General features: G+C 40.8%; 1 protein-coding gene across 4 annotated transcripts in view; it reads right to left on the reverse strand.

The window, feature by feature from the left end:
• Positions 1–13,626: 13,626 nt before the first annotated feature.
• Positions 13,627–17,308, reverse strand: part of ARID1B (AT-rich interaction domain 1B) — a 326,152-nt gene continuing 322,470 nt past the window's right edge. For all 4 annotated transcript variants that reach the window (XM_088052482.1, XM_088052481.1, XM_088052484.1 and 1 more), the window contains one exon: positions 13,627–16,715. In XM_088052482.1, the coding sequence (XP_087908608.1) occupies positions 15,003–16,715 (1,713 nt within the window). In that variant the 3' untranslated portion in view covers positions 13,627–15,002. The remainder of the gene's footprint in view (positions 16,716–17,308) is intronic.

A 17,308-nucleotide genomic window follows, 5' to 3' on the forward strand; every position in this document is an offset into this window, starting at 1 on the left:
CAGACACCAAAACTCAGAGGCTTCTGAAGCGTGCAGGGTAACATTTATACACAGACCCACATTTACTTTTATATGAGAGGACTACTTGCTGATGAAAATTTGTGATTTTTCAGAAGACATTTAAAAAGAATAAAACCAAACCCTAAACTTACAACACTGTATTTAAATTGGGAAAGCCCATGGAAGAGCTGGTTTTCACTTGGTGCTTATGTGAATGTACAAATGACTATCAGAAGATTTTTCTATAAGAAAGACTGTACCATTTGCTTTATTGCAAAGCAGCCATTGGGAAACTTCATGATTATTTCAGTGAATTTGCATTAAGACCAATGTTGGTTATGCTATCATTTGGCACAGCAGAAAGCAATCTGAGAATCTGTTTATTTTCAGAGAAAAATGTTCCTCGCTCATGGGCTCCCTCAAAATGAAGCCAATATTTTTACAAAAAGTGAGTCTCAGGGACTGACTGCCCTCTGACATTCACTTTCACATGTTCTGCCTCCTTGCTCACATCTTCCAAGACACGTGTGAAGGAATTGTGGTTTATAAGGGTGATGCCTCTGGTGCCTGCAGCCACAGAACAGGAAAGCAAGTGGTGCATCAATTCTGGAGAGCACAAGCTTGCACAATGCCACAATCTCTGTCCTCCTGTCTGACCCCAGACATTGGGCAAGTCTTTGGTGGACCAAAGGATCAACATTCCAAGGAAGTGTGAGTGCTGTGTGGTACCCCATCAATGCATGTGTTGCGGTAGCATACTGTAAGTCATGTTTTCTAGGAAGTGGAATATCCTGTCTTAGACCAAAATACTGGCGCACCCTCACTCTGCTCCCACTTCCCACCTTGACTGACCCAGTGCCCCTTTCATTATTCATCCTGCTCATTCTACAGGTGATGCAGCAACTTCTTTCACTCAGGGCTCCTTCCTTGCTGCTACCTGGCCCTGTGTCCCTGTCTGAAAAATCCTGCCTACCCTCCTGATGACATGTGGCTGTGGGTTGCACAGTGCACACACACACACAACCTGCTCTTACACCCAGCTCTCAGGAGGGCTGTAGCCCTGTGGCAACCACTGCCAAATTCCTAAATGAATCGTTAGGACAGCATTTAACTCAGTGTTGTCTTCACATTGAATGCGCTTAGATGGAAATAAAGAGGAGGGAGCAAATCACAATTGCTTTGCAAAAGGGCTGCACAGTCTCCACTTAGGAGCATTTCTGTCCCGGGAAGCAGGTACTGTGAATGGTCTCTAAATGTTACTGGAAAGGGGAGGGGAAGGCTGGTGGGAATTAATTTCTCTCTCATGACACTCTGTGGTCACCAAGGCTGGCAGTACATGGTCAGCTGCCTGCTCTGGAAGCGTCTCTGCTGCTGATGCTGCTGCAGTTTGTACGAGAGCTTGGGCCATCAGATTCAGGCAAAATCAGCCAAGGTGGTGTAACCCATTGAAACACACAGTGTGAGCTTCCCTGGCTCATTTTGTTTCAAGAGCTCACACAAATCCTTTGCTCAGGAAAGGGGCAGCAACAGGCAATTGGGAGGCAGCGAAGGCTTGAGTCAGAGCTGTTTGGACATGAACAGCTGTGGCTTGGTCATTTACCAATACGGTTGGTGTTTGTCAGAGTGGTCAGTGAGGTCATTTGTCAAAACAAACCTCTGCTGAGTTCCCAGATGCCTCATTGTTTCATGTGAACTTCCCTAACATAAGTGCAGGAATAAAAAGAATGTACTTGTCATTACAAGAATAAATTCATTAAAGGTTAGAGCGAAATCCAAAACAATTATAAGGAAGCATTTACCTCTCCACAGACAACATCTCTCTGTTATTTTTGCAAGCAATTTGGAAAACTAATTAAAATAATGGATTATTGTACTCACTGTTTTAAACTAATCAGTAATCCTAACATGCTATGCATTTGCTATTTCCTACAAACACAGTTTTAAAAAGCCTTCCTAAATTGACACTTTAAAACAAAAATTACTTTATTTTCTTCTTAGTTATTTCTAATCCAATAAATAATTAAGCTCATCTTGCTTAATATTTGCATGAGTGTGAGAAAGCACAGGTCATTTGGCATGGGTAGCTGAGGAGATCCTAGATGCTTGTGAAGGGAAGATTTTCATAAGGATTTTAGATACCAAACACATAATGTTTTAAAGCCATTGGCATTCCAAAGGGTTGAACACCTTTCATATGTCTCCAGGTGAGCTTTCCAAAGCAGGAGCCCACTAACTAAACAGGCAGGCTTGAATGCCTTGCCTCAGGGTGTTTTTCACAAACAATACAGACACATACACTCTTCTGCTCATAGCATCTGTCTCTTCCACTTGCCTGAGAACTAAAAACCAAATAAGGGAAAGAGATCCTCAGCTGAGATATGAAATATGAATAGTTCTTCTGTGAGCTGAACTTTGAAGCTTAAATAACAGAGCAGAAAAAGTCTGGGAAAACGAAAGATGTACATTTCTAATTTAGTGCTACCCCAAAAACTCAGTTAAAAGATTTAAACATCTTTCTTTACTTTAACTAGAATCTTCAATGGACCAAAAGTGCCTCTGGGGAATCAGCAAAGCGTTCTGCAAGATCTGAAGAAGATTCGGGGGGAGGAGACCATGAGGGGAATTATCTGCACTTCAAAGAGTTTCCTTCGATATCACTATCTCAGATAAGATTTACAAAATGTTTATTATTTATACATTTAGTTATTTAAACAAATGTAATGTATTACTCAGATGAGAACAAAAAGAGTTTGAAAACTTAATTTTTATGCTGGAAAAGAACAAACAAAGCCTATTGGACTGAAGTTCCCTTTGACGTTCCTTTCTTTTTTAAGGAGACTTTTTTCAAACCAAGACAAAAACAATGTCAAGTTCTCACCTCTCTGTTGAGGTTCAAAGGATTTCCCCCCCACCTTGATTTTAGTATTATTTTGTATGGTAAGTATCCTATCAAATGAAGGCTGTGTTTGCTTGAATTTAAATGAAAATAAGACAGAATTAAGAAGCCAGCAGCAAGTATTCCACACTGAGTGCTGCTTTCTACACTTTTGATACAACTTCTCTAAAGAATCTGCAGAAAGAGTAGAAACAACTATCAAAAAAATGTAGAAAACCCCATTATTGACGTAACTTTGCTGTTTCACTATGTTGCATCATTTAAAATGAGCTTCAGAAAATAGGAAAGTACTTTGTAAAGCTGAGGTACTTGGAGGCATGGGTGTTACCTGTGGGCAGGAGGTTGGCACAAAAATGCTAGCCAATTTTTTTGTTTTTATTAAGTTTCTGTGAGATTCAAAAGTCCTTTAAGGATATTTTGAACTCTAATGATATTCTTAAATTCAGCTTTATATTACATGACTTTAGCATGGACTTGCACTGTCCTAAGGTGGCTTTAAAATCAGCACCAACCTATCACAATGCAACTTCTAAAATCTTCTTAATTTCCAGGTCCCATTCTGTACCTCCAAATAATTTCTATTTCTTTAGCATCACACATTTTTTGAGGAAGAAGTTTAATTCAGACTAGTCAGACTAACCTTTCAAAAAACCTCATCAAGCCAGGTGAAAGAGATTATTTTAGAAAAATGTTAGCAAACATCTCTCCCATGCCCCCATGGCCTTTGTGGGACAAGGCCTTTGAGGAGATAGGCAGTGCAGAAAAAGCATGTACACCATTGCTCTCACTCCATCTGTTTTCCACGCTCTCCTGTGCTGCCAGAGGTTCTGCCTGACACCCCCAGGTCCTTCAGGAGCATTTCTTTCTGCTAAGGAACACCTGCCTGCACTCAGTCTCACAGCTGCACTGGACCCTGCCCCACCTTACAGTCTTGGGGCAGCACTGGAGAAAGCCAGCTCTCCCAGCAGCTTCCAGGCCAACCTAGGCAGCAGGGAAAGAGGTTTCTGTGCAACCTTTGGCTGTCAAGGTGAGTTCCTCCAGACTACCTAAAAGGCAGCAGCAAATCAGAAGCATTGTAACGGCGTGTTACGTATTTTAGCATAACTTCAGTCGAATCAGAGGCTGTGGATAGATTTCAAGGCTGTATGAATGTTGCCAGCTCAACTAGAATACATGGTGGGCCAGAACTGACTTAATGTGCCAGTAAGGCAAAGAGCTTTTGCCAGCAGGGAAATATAAGGCTCTGAATTCCCCAAGGCTGTAGCTAGGTGAAGCAAAGGCATGGCTGGGTACCTACTGTTATGCTACTGTGACTTGTACCATTCACACAGCTCGTGAGAAACTCCTGGAAAAATGTGGATGCCTTGGCAATAGTGTGCTTACTTCTACTGAGAGCATTGTAAGGATTGTTTGTCTTTTCTTTGCTTGAAGTAACATTTATCATTGTTTAGAGTACCAATGGCAGGGAGATTTAGCAAGCTTCTCCAGTATGCTGTCCTCATCTCCTTCTGTTACTCCTATCCCTGCTGACAGCTAGTCAACACACTTCTTTGTTTGGACTAAAATTTGTGTTTTCTCGACTGGGGACTGAAATTCCACTTCAATTGAGAAGTTAAAAAAAAAAAATACTGCTTTCAAATGCCTTTTTTTTATTATGGGAAACATTCAGAACAAACCACTTGAATTTACTGACTGATTTACTGGTTGGAAGGAAACATCTGAGCAGAATCACAGTGAGAGGTGAGAAGACAGACCCAAACTATTTCATGATCTCTCACATAAGTTGTTGAGGAAGAAATCTGGATGGAAAGTCTGGATGATCTAAGTCATATAGAGATCTTTGTTATATTAGGCAGTTTTTATCTATTTACTGAGAATATTTCTATTATTTTACCTGTTTTATGTTGCTACAATTATGTTGTTTTCTTCTTAAAAAACCCCAAAACCTCAAGATGTGCTCGATATTTTAGTCTGCAGCCACCAGATGCCTCAAACCACAGAAATATCAAAGTATTGCAACACTTTGTTTGTCGCTATATAGTTAATGGAAGAATGGGTTATTATTTATTTGACTATTTTTAAAACAGCACAGAACTTGCAAAAAGATTCTTCAAAAAATGTGAAGATATAGTAATACCATGTGTTTTTAACTTTCACTTAGATACAGCTGATAATGCTGATACCAACACTAGTAAGCACCACTGCCTACAAACAAATTAGAAAATGAAAATTTGTGCTTAAATGATTGTTCTGCTTGCATTTTTCATAACTGGCTATAACAAAATCATTGTTTGATCTTGAGTGTTGCATAATAGATGGTACCAGCTCAGCCAACAAATTTTGGAACAAAAAACATTTTTTTAAATTCTTTTTCTGTTAAAATGAAGAGGTAAGTCTTCAATATATTACCATGCCACTGAAGGGTCTTAAAATACTGCATATTACTAGATGCTTATAAACATGAGGCAAGGATTGCATTTTTTTAATAGCTTAACAATGATAAAGTGGTTCTTTCAGTGAATGACTACTATTCATATTTCTTATATTTCTTTCAATATGAGCTGGAAGACTGGGTTTTTTTAATCATTTTGAATTAGAACAAGCTGATCTGTATGTGCTTAAGTTCAATATAGTATGCTAATTGCTGGGTTCCCAAAAACTGATGACAAAAGCTGTGCTCATAAATAGAGCTCTCATACAAACACCTCCTTGTGAAATTGAAAAAAAAAAAATTATATATATGTATGTGTGTGTGCTTTTATAGTCATTTCCCCATATTTAATCCATTTCATACAGGAAACATGGAGAGAGGCTTTTTACAAGGGCATGTAGGGACAGAACTGGGGAAACGGCTTCAAACTGAAAAAGGGCAGGTTTGGATTAGATATTAGGGAGAAATTCTTTCCTGAGAAGGTGGTGAGGCACTGGAACAGGTTACCCAGAGAAGTGGTAGGTGCCCCATCTGTGGAAATGTTCCAGGCCAGGTTGGATGGGGCTTTGAACAATGTGGTCCAGTGGAAAGGTGTCCTTGTCCCTGGCAGGGCATTTGGAACTAGATGACCTTTAAGGTCCTTTCCAAACCAGACTGTTCTGTGAGTCTGTGATTTTGAGGGCATCAAACAAAACTTACTCCAATTCTGTTCTCAGAGCCGGGAAAAAAGCATAAAGGCAGACTGACCTTTTGGGAACCCACTGATGGCGTTGGGCTGGCGACACCGATTCCAGAAGGTGGACAAGGGCTGCTCAGGGCCCGCGGGCGAGGGGACGCAGTGGCACTCGGTGGCAGGCTGGGTGCCGGAGGGTCCCCAGGAGCTGGCTGCCACCTCGGGGGGCATGGGGCGGCCTGTGGGGCAGCAGGCTCTGCCTCCCCCTGCGTCAATGGACCGGGATGGATTGCAGCAACCTGCTAAATATTGATTCCGCTAAGGCTTGGAATTAAAGTTAATTTAAATAATACGTGCAAAGAGTTTTATGAATTGATTTCAAATGACAAAGAAGTATTGAAAAAGCATTAAACCCAAGTGCCATTTTAAACAATAAATTTAAGCTGGTGGTAATTGAATTGTGTGTTTGCAGCTGGAAGGGCGGGGGGGGGGGGGGAAAGGCACCCTGTGCGGCTGAGAGCAGGGACAGCATTCTGGAAGGGACACGCTGTCCTGGGGACAGAGGGGCTGCGTGTGCGAGGGCAGCTCGGCCGGGCCAGGCCCTCCCGGCACAGCCGGGGCCGAGGGGCCGGGGCTGCTCTCGGGGCTGCCTGGGCCGGGCCTGCCCGGCTGGGGGAGCGCTGAGGGAAAGCAGCGGGACGCGAGGGGCAGGAGGAGGGCGGAGAGCGGCCAGCAAGCCGGGAGAGGTGATTGTCCCTCTCCTCTCTGGTGAGACCCTGCCTGGCGTTCCGCGTCCGGCTCTGTGGGCCCCAGCACAGGAAAGGCATGGACGTGTTGGAGCCAGCTCAGAGGAGGGACACCAAGTGACCAGAGGGTGGATGGGGCATCATCTCTCCTGTGGAGAGAGTTGGCGCTGTTCAGCCTGGAGAAGAAAAAGCTCTGGAGATACCTTATAGAAACCTTGCAGTACCTAAAGGGTACTGGAGAGAGACTTATATGAGGGTGTTTAGCGATAGGATGGGGATAATGGCTTTAAGCTGAAAAACAGCAGGTTCAGATTGGCTATAAGGAAGTTCTTTATGTGAGGGTGGTGAGGCACAGGTTCTCTGGGCACAGGCTGCCCAGAGAAGCCACGGGTGCCCCGTGACTAGAAGGGTTCCAGGCCACGTTGAATGGGGCTTTGAGCAACCTGGTTTAGTGGGAGGTGTCCCTGACCATGGCAGCAGGTTGGAATTAGGCAATCTTTAGGGTTCCTTCCAACCCAAGCCATTCTATGAGAGCAGGGCCAAAAGGATCTCAGTCCCAGAGAGTATGAGTTTCAGTGTATGACTGGGAGGAGTTCTCGGTTTTTTCATCCATGTATCATTTCCCATTGAAATGACTATTAAATATTTAAAAATTGAAACAAGAATTGTTGCAACAACCCTCTCTCCCACAACCACTTTCTGTTCAAAGGCAAATGAGTGCTACTGATGGAAATATCAAATTCATACAGAAGAGGGCTTCACTGGCTTCCTTTCATGCCTGTTAAGCGATGGCACTGCTGCCCAAAACTGTATCCATGGCCTTTGGGTGCTGCAACACCTTTGTGATGGATTGGTCGCCTGTTGGCTGTCCCACTATACAAGACAGAAGGGAAATGAGAAGCCTTTTTTGTGTTCTTGTAGTACAATGTATTGTTTCATAAATAGCATCTCCAGACATTACAAACTAAGCAAAAAGTGCAGATTAGACTGCCTATAAGAGGAATTAAAGAGCATTTAAATGTCCTTGGATAATGATTTATCAGTATGTTTAGTAGTCCCCTTTCAGCATGAGTTTATCACTCCAGCACTACATCCTCTGCCTGTACCTGGGTTAAGAAAATGTGCCACTTTTTGTGAGAACAGGCTGAAGGTCCAGTGCATGCTAGTTCTCCCTTACACGATTTTTTGAGATGCTCTGGGAAGTAAATCAAATCTACTAGCTCCTGGAGAGTTTGGAGCCAGCAACAAATCCCTGTCTGTAGTATAATGGGTGAATAACTCTGAGTGTGTGGTTGTAGCAGCTGTCAAAATGTTCTGTGTGGAAGACTGAGCAAACCAAACACCTGAATGCATAAAGTGCTTAACCCAGCCTGGGCTAGGTTAGAAACAGTACCCTAGAGCTGCTGTGTTTGCAGGGAGCCAGTAACTTCCAGGAGGTGCAGGTGGGGAATGGCAACCTCCTCAGGTAAGGCCACAGCCTGAAGATTTGCACAGCTCCAGCTGAAGATAAAACAAGCTAACTAAATCAGATTCAAAGTCTCCTGCTTAAAATAAGCTGTTTAATGGATGTGAGCTGTACATACTGCTTTATTTTCTTCCTTATACTATGCTAGTCATGCTTTCCTGGACAAGATATACATGTTGTGGAATGTTCTAGGTTGATAAAAATGCAAGAGCCACTACTGAATGAGCTGATGTTATGGAGGCCATAATATTATTTTCACAGGGTACATTGGTCATACATCTAAGTGCTTTTGAATGGGAAGCTTTATTGATATTTAAAGCAAGATCTCTACACAAAAGACCCTGTGTAATATAAAAGCTGAGGAAGTTACAGCAGCTGACTGGAAAGGTTGGTTATTTATGCTTACTGTAAGTAACAAGCCCATCTTTTGAAGATGTAGGATGTCAAAAGTATAACTTGAGGCTGTCTTCTCCTCTTTACCCATCCTTGGCAGATCTCGACCACATCTGCACTATTAAGGCTGGGAGCCATTGTAGTAACTTTTCCCTGCAGGATAAGAATCTTTGGGAGACACTACTGTCTCAAGAGCTGGTGATTTAATTCAGCACAATAAATAAATCCCTCTGTATATTAGAAGGTATCAATAACAGACAAACCCTAGGCTATTCAGTTATTTAAAAAAACAGGACTCTCAATTTGGTACTAATGCATAGGGGAAAGGAAGGAAGCAATATGAGAGGTTTAGGGAGTAAATATTAGGAAAAAAAAGGAACAAAAGAGAAGAACAGCTTCTCCTCCACTGTGAGACACATACTAGTGAAATATACATGCCTATACAAAGTGGGTGGAAATGTACTTTTATTTTTTAGGTGGACTTAGGATACTGATAACACATAACTTGTTACAAGTCTGTCTTCCCTAACTTCATAGAAAGTGCATATTGGTGGTTCTGCAGATGAGACTTTATGCTTAAATAGCAGTATTTCTCAGTTTTTGTGTTTCACTATGTATAAAGCTTCATCTTTTGTATTAAAAAGCAAAAAAGGAATCTTCTTGAAGAAGTCCACTGTAAGCTTCACTGGTGGTGATATATCTGGTGGAACATTGTTTCTTTCCAAATTCTCTTAGAGGGAAGGAAGTTTAATAGTTGCTTTTGCAATTTTGTGTTGTAATTTGATGGCAAACCATGATTTAGTTGTTTTTCTTCTCAGTTGAAGATGCACAGAACTGGTAAGCAAACTACTACATGTAAAGTAGAATTGCATCATGGAGTACTATAAGCTTTATCTAGCATGTATTTTTCATGTTAGGTAAACATATCTTTCTCCTGGCATGGTAATACATCAAGTTGTCTTTTAAAAATGCTGTATAGTGGAGCAAAACTCAGAATGTTTGTCCTTCAGGAGTCTCTTTACAGACCTGAATAAACATTGTAGAGATGCCCAAGTCATTAGGGATTTGCCCTGCTAGATAGGCAATTCCACTGCATCACCCTTTCAGTGTAAATAATTATGCTTAATTAATGGAAATGCAATATATACTGAGTAATGGCAGAATAAGTAAATTAACAAATGCAGGGGAAGATGTAGCTCTGTGAGGGCATCAGATGAAAATCTTGCTATTTCATTAGTTTATGCCAGTTAAAACAAATGCGAAGTATAAACCAACACTTTTTTATACTGTACAAGGGCATTGCAATGAAATGCATTTTAGCTTGTATTAGAATTAGTAATTAGAAGTACAAGATGAATAGATTAGGCACGTGACAGGCTGTATTTGGTATGCAGTCCAGAACAGCTGTCTCCTGTATCCGCAGATACTGACGCTCACAGAAAGGATGGCCAGACTTTGCAAACCCATTTCTGACAGTGCACAAATAAACAACTGAGGGTGGATTTAACAATGCAGACAATATTAATCCTTCTCCATTCCTGCTGTCTTGAGGATTTGAAAGGTAAATGCAATTAAGAAAAACTTGAATTTACCAGTCTACACTTGGAGGCTCATACTTTCCTTCCCTTGGTCCCAACTAAAAATTTTTTTACTTCCATTGTATTTATACCAGCCACCAATGAAATGCCAAATTCTTCTAGCTTGGTTTAATTGTTTCTTTGGAATGACATAAACGTAAAAATAGAGTAAGGGACATAAGAAGCTTTCCTTTCAGCTTTGTGTTCTTTCTCCAAATGACCATGCCTTTTCACCCTTTTTTCCCACCCATATTTTTCCTCTCCTTTCTTCATGCTCAGTAATCTTAAAAATAATCTTTGTGCGGGATGGATGCAAAGGAATTTTCCATGGGGAACTGTACGATTTCATGAGAAAACAAGCAGGGAGCACCCTGAAATTTCACAACATATCCTGAAGAAAATTAAAGTGGCATGGGGCCATGTTGTAGATCTCTGAGTTCTGCTTTGCTTCAAGAGTAGTACCTTTTTGGCTTACTGATGCTTTTGTTTCTATTTTTGCCTATTTTCCCACTTGCATTTACTTGTTCATGACTTGGAAAATAAACTTTTTGCAGCAGGGATTGCCTTGTGGTTTTTTCTGTGAGCATGGTTTCTGCATATTTGATAATTCTGGGCCAAAGGTGATAGAAGTCATCTTTCTATGGACTCAAAATTTCAGACTGCTTTTAGTTGAAAGTCCCAAAATACTGACTTCTTGGTAGTGTTATTAGTGTTTGGGCAGCAGGTGTGTATTATTTCTTAGGTACATCACATCACTGCCTGCAGAGTAAGGAAACTACTCACGGCTTCTTGGAAGGTGAACTCACTGTGTGCCACTCAGCTCAGTTTCAAGTTGGCTTGAGCCCTACACTGTATTAATACCTACAATCCTCTCTCTTCTATGGGGGAGAACAACAGAGATGATGGTAATTATTTTTTTTTTCAGTTACACCTCTTTATTACTAAGAGGTATTTTCATATTATTTGTAAAGTAAGAGTGTAGCCTGTGTTGCACTGTGAAAGTCTTGTACAGCAATCACTAACATGTGACACATGTACATACTTTACTACAGTATTCCTCTAATTAAGTAAATTTTTCTTCTAGATGTATCTATGCCAGAAGGCAATGGTCTTGTGGTGATGGCACAGATTGTGGTGTGAAATAGCAAAAGAAGATGGAAGAGAAAACCCACAGGCTTTTGAACACAGGAATTTTTCTTTTCCATCTTTCATTTTGGGTAGCTGAAAACATGGAGTTTCTGAGCAGGATATTTTCATGTGCTGGTTTTGTTTTGTGGGTTTTCTGAAAGAATAGTGTAGGAAGTTATGTTAACAAGAAACAAACCCATTTTTTCCTGTCAGAGGGGATAGGCATTTAATCCCTGAAGTGATTCTAAAGGTCAGTAAAGATACACTGGTGCTCTTTCAACCTGCAAGTAAGTAATTGCTTGGGTCTGCCAAAGAACCACGTAGGTTTACACATATCTATATATTCAGTTAGTTAGTCAAGTATTTGCGGTTGATTAGTGCCTAAAATACTATCTGGCTGCTTTCTCTTAAATAACTCAAATAGTCGATCCTGTTAGAACTACTCTGAGCTTCATCACAGTGATCACATCTGCATAAAAATGTAGAATTTGCTTCCTAAAGTGAACCCAAAAATACCTCTTGTAAGAATAATACCAAAAGCAGTTCAAACTTGGCCAGGACTCAGAACATGCCAAGTGCATAAATCTCATGAGCAGATTGTCTCCAAAGGCTTAAGAGAACATTGTGGGAAAGATGAAATCATATGAAGACAAGAGAGGGAATTGGAGTTCTTACGTGTACCCTTTCTTCTGATAAATGTGATGTAACACTAACCAATGATTTAGACTGTTTACTCTTACTGTAACAGAGTAAAATCATGTTCAGGCAGAGTCCACACTGTTAACCCTTCCCTTTCAGTGCTGTGTTTCCTCAGCTAGTTCTTGGCCCAGCTGGAAAAGTGGCAGGAGATGTCACATACATATGGACATTATGTGGCTGGCTGGGTGTTTTTCCCCCCATGTTGTTTAAGCAGGCTTAGAGCAGTCCTGAAGAGCATTAACATGCTGCCTCTGACAGCTGAGAGTGTTTTGCCACAGGTGTAGTTTTCCCCAGAGGACTCTGAGTCTGAATGCTGAAGAGGGAAGAGAACAGACGTCCTTTGTTGTCCTTGATCGGAAAGGGGTGTGTAGCACTCAGCAGAGGGTTTATTTAACAGCTTGGTTGTATCCATGGGGCGGTATCAAACAGTAAAATATTGGTAAGAAATAAGTTTAGTGGGGCATTCTACTTTCACACTGCCCAGCAATAAACTGTAAAAATCATCCCTGAAATATGCCTCCTGTGATGAAGAGTTACAAGTGGGTTATAATTCACCAGACATTTCTAAAAGCAGTGATATGCAAGAGGAAGACAGACCACTGCAGCAGATGATGTAGGAGTAGAGAGATTACTGAGTAGGAGAAGCTAGAAGGAGAAATTACTTCTTGTGACACTAGGGAGGCACGTTTCAAACTTGGCTTATAATTGTATGTACTTTACCTGTCTCTGAAATTCTCTGACGTATATTAATGTTACAGCAATCTATATGAACAAAATGGGCAGTATGCCAAAGGGGGTTGTAATTTTCAAGTACCTCCGTATTGTTATTGGAGAGGGGAGGAGGATATCCACTAACAGTGTAATTATGTGGCAATTCCAGGGAAATTGATTATTATTAGCTTTTTATGATCACACTAACAAAGTCAATGATCCAAGATAAAACAGCAAAAATTAGTGCTTGAACAATATTCAGCAACAAGGTATCACCAGGTGAGAGTGGATGCATCTGAAACCAGATAATTCCTGAAAGGGAAATGGCCATCTCCCACCAATTATAACGATGGATGTGCTCTATTAAAGCCTGATCCACTTTAACGGGGGGCTCCCAGCCTGAGAGGCCACGTAAGTATGCAATGACACATACAGTATCGAGAAGTGGGTGGGTGTTTATTCTAAATACCCACATCACTGGGGTATTTGCACTTTTAACCAACAGAGAGAATTACAGGTAGTGAATACAGATCGATTTCTTCCAGTTGGTTATTGCTTTAACAAAATCTTTTGTCATTTTTTCTAACATCCGCCTTCAGTCCCCCAAACACAGCACAGAGACTGGTACCTGCATAGTCAGAACTATCACTTGTCAGCCATGTCTTCCCCTTTGAGGCTTCATGGTTTTATATATAATAATTAAAAACACTTCTCTGAGATGGGAGAAGGCTTTTCTAAAAGGACAGCAAGTTGCTGCAATACAATAGCATATTATTTTTGAAGGTCATAATAATAAAGTAGGGGAAAGAGAATAATCATTATTGCTCTTTCTTGTAATTAGTTTGCTTTCCGATATCCCACACTGTAACTAGAACACTATTCAAGAACACCCATCACAGTGCTTAACAAGATTTAATGTACATTTATTCTTAACATGTGGAACATATAAAGATTTTATACTGAATAAATGAAATTCATTAAGCCAGAGGAAAAGGAGGAATTTACATCAAGTTTTTTCTTTTTTAACTACATTATCTTGAAATACAAATGCAGATTCTTGTCACTGAAAAATCTTTGAAGTTGTGTTTCTTCCTTTTTTTTTTTTTTTCCTGTATATATTTTTTGTCTGTAGACTGGTAACCATTTTCTTAAATCAATCCATACGTAACCATTTCCACACCTTGATTTATAAAGCAAATTGTGATCGGCTGCTCTCCCGAAATAGAGCATGACTTTATACATACAGAAACTTGTACATTACCCTCAGTTGTTGGTTTTCTGTGTTGGGTTTTTTCTTTTTTCTTTTTTTTTTTTATTATTTTTTGGAGATATGGCCCAAATGAAAGAAAAAATAATTCTACTATCACTTTGTAGATACCACATCATGAAAAAGAAACTAAAAACTTTGTACTAAAAAAAAAAAAATGAGGGTATGTTTCATGTACAACTTCTATATACATCACGGCCCTTAGGCAATAAAAAAATATTTTAAAAAATGATTAAAGGAATTGTGAAGAACTGTCATTGTGGAAGGTCAAAAAAAAAGAAAATATGTAGACAAGACAGTTCTGGTGAGGAAGCAATTGATGTTTAACTTCAGGTTTTGTTTAAAAATCTTTTAACTTGACTTATTTCGTTTTGTTTTGCTCCTAGCCTAATGTAACCATTTCTCCTGAGGAGAAATCAGTATTGTTTTGGATTTTGACTACTGACTGACACCCTCCTTGATCCCCTATACCTACATCACTAGAATCTTCTATTGCACAGAGCTTTGGGTGATGGTATACAAGTTTTTTTTTATTTTTTCCTTATCTGAAAAAATAAAACACACAGGAACTTGGTATGTTGGTTATTTTTCACCTTTTTGTTTCAAAGTGGTGACATTTTTGTCCCATCATACAATGGTTTGCCATAACATTTTTTTTAAAAAGTCACTAGTTCGCTTCCCAAAAAATATGCAATACAAACATGGAAAAGAACATTGAAAAGGATAATCTATGGAAAAAAAAAAAAAGTGTGACCTTTGAATGTACTAGACAGCAACTTTGGTTAAAAAAAATAAAATAAAAAGATGTACTTATACACATAGACAGCAAATATTAATTTCGTAACTGTTCAAATTAATAATTTCTTTAATTCCCAATTGGTAAATAGTGAATGGGGCAGAGGAGCAAAGATTCTTTTTTTTTCCTTCTTCCTACATTGGATAAACAAGAACAGAAAACAGCCAGTTATATGTGACCCTCTAATCTCCACTCACACATGCTTGGCTTCTCACTTATGTCATAACTGCCCAATCTGAAAAAGTACATCACAGATGACAGATGCAACCAGAGAGTTCAGGACAGCAGATATTGAGATATCCAGCAAACGACCCTCGTGCAAAAGGAACTCGGAGCGGTTCTCGTCCACTCTCGCCATGGCCAGCAAGGCCTTGGCTGCCCTGCACATCATGTCTACGCTAGGCGGCTCCAGAGGCGGAGGCTGCATGTGCATGAGGTTATGCTGGCTCTGCTGGTACTGGGCCATAGTGACCCCATCCTCCAGGAAGCTTATCAAGTTTCCAATGCTTCCCTTCTGCACAGCTATTGCCCTTGCTGCTAATGTGTCCCCCTGGGCAAGGTTCGATAGGAGCGCCATGGACATTTCTCGGCAGACCGGGTTTTTGCGGTCCCCAACGTACCTAACTAAAGTAGCGTAGAGTTTCTCCTGACGGCTGAATGGGGGGGTGGCCAAGATAAGGTCCACATTATTGTCCTGGATACTGAGCTTACACAGGGTCTCCAGCACAAGTCTCTGAGGCGAAAGAACTGAGTTGGGCCCCACGGTTGGAAAAGGATCCTGTGCCTCTGCAGACGGGCACACCATCCAGTGCAGCAAGCCATCCAAAATTGGCAAACAGATGCTTTCTGTGTAAGCAGACAAGTCTAGCTGCCCAGAAATGTTGGCTAATGTGACCAATGTATTATCCCTCAAAACCTCGAGGCAGTCCCACCACCACTCATCCTTGCTGCAGGCCACCCCTTTGTCCTCCTCTTCCTCCTTCTCATAAGTCTGCGGCGCTCGCTTTCTTTCTGGATGCTCATGGTGAAGAAGGATCAACTTTCCCAGGATCAGCACCAAGCCTGGATGTTTGGACATTTCGGTGTCGTTGCCAGGCACAAAAGACAAGCTACGGACGATATTTGACACACAGATGCAGCGTTTGGCCAAGGAGTCTTGCCAGTGAGTTATGGTGCATAGAGGAGTCTCATCCCGGCTCCTTGGCTCATCCTCTAGCAGCTTAATATTCCGGTGGCTTTTGGCTTGATGGATCCCGAAGGGAAATTTACTGCTCTCTGTTTGCGAACCAGAGTTTGAGTCTTCAGGTAATGCTCCTGGCCGAGCTGAGAGGACATCATCAATGGTTGCCGTTATACTCTTTTCTTGTTGCTCCTCAGATTCACCTTTCCCCTCAAGGTCCTTCTTTTTGCTTGGAGAGTTCAAGGGAGGAGGGGCTTTCCTGCGTGGTGGAATCTCCATCTTGCTTTCAAAGTGAGTCTGGATATGCTCAGTTGTGTCACCACCACCAAGCTGCCAGTGGAGAAGTCCACTATCAAATTCCTGAACACGTCCAAGTTTGTCAGAACGGTCAACAACAAATAGATTATTTTTCTTTACAATCTTTATTGGCAGCTTGTCAAATTTACTGGCTTGTTTTGGCCTCTCACTTGGATCAGCAATGGCACCAGGAGTAGAAAAAACAATGCTCTTTTCTTCTCCTTCTACCTTTTCATCCTCCCCCTCCTCCTCATCTTCATCAAAATAGTCAATACATTCGTCATTCTCATCTTTTCCAGTATCCTCTGCCAAGGACTGACTATCATCTTTCTTGGCTGCTTTGTGATCAAGTGCTTTGTGGCCTGGATCTCCCACTTCATATTCCATAAGGATTCCAAAAATGTCAATCAGGCATTTTCTAAAATATTCTACTAAAAGCTCAAGAAATCCAGACAACTGAGGGAAAAAGAAAGAAAGAACATAAAAATCACATAAATATTTTTGTCTGCATTTAATTTTATTAGGAACACTGATGCATACATGTGTGAGTATTTCTCTCATCCTGATGTGGAATTGTGGCTAGGTCCTGCACAGCAGAAGTTAATCAAAAGAAATTCTTTTAGAGTCTGCCCAAACAGTATATCATGTCAAACTATCACAGCTCCGTTTGCTTCAGCTGTAACAGCTATGAGAGGTAGAGAACTTTATTAATGTCTCCTTTAAACCACAGCAGACATCTGGCTTAGCTGTTCTGCCCCCTTGGAAATGCCTATTACTTTTCATTTTTTGTAAACAGTACTGAAGTTCTTAACTTGGCTACTTCTTCTGATTTGTACTTTTATTAAATATCTAAAGTTTGCAATTCTTCCTTTCCTCCTTTGTCTCTAAAACCAACTGTCATTTAGGAACCTGCAGTTCAGGGGCCAGGTACTGATATCCTAGATTAATATTTCATCTCTATTGGAATAGATCCATTTTCTGTCTGGCAGTAGTTAAAGTAGTTACTGGAGCCTGGTGCTGTAAGTCACCCTTCAGAAACAGTTTTCATT

This window comes from Pseudopodoces humilis, chromosome 3 (genome assembly GCF_049639895.1).
Source record: "Pseudopodoces humilis isolate 2021_Gansu_Grassland_sample_001 chromosome 3, ASM4963989v1, whole genome shotgun sequence".
NCBI classification, from domain to species: domain Eukaryota; kingdom Metazoa; phylum Chordata; class Aves; order Passeriformes; family Paridae; genus Pseudopodoces; species Pseudopodoces humilis.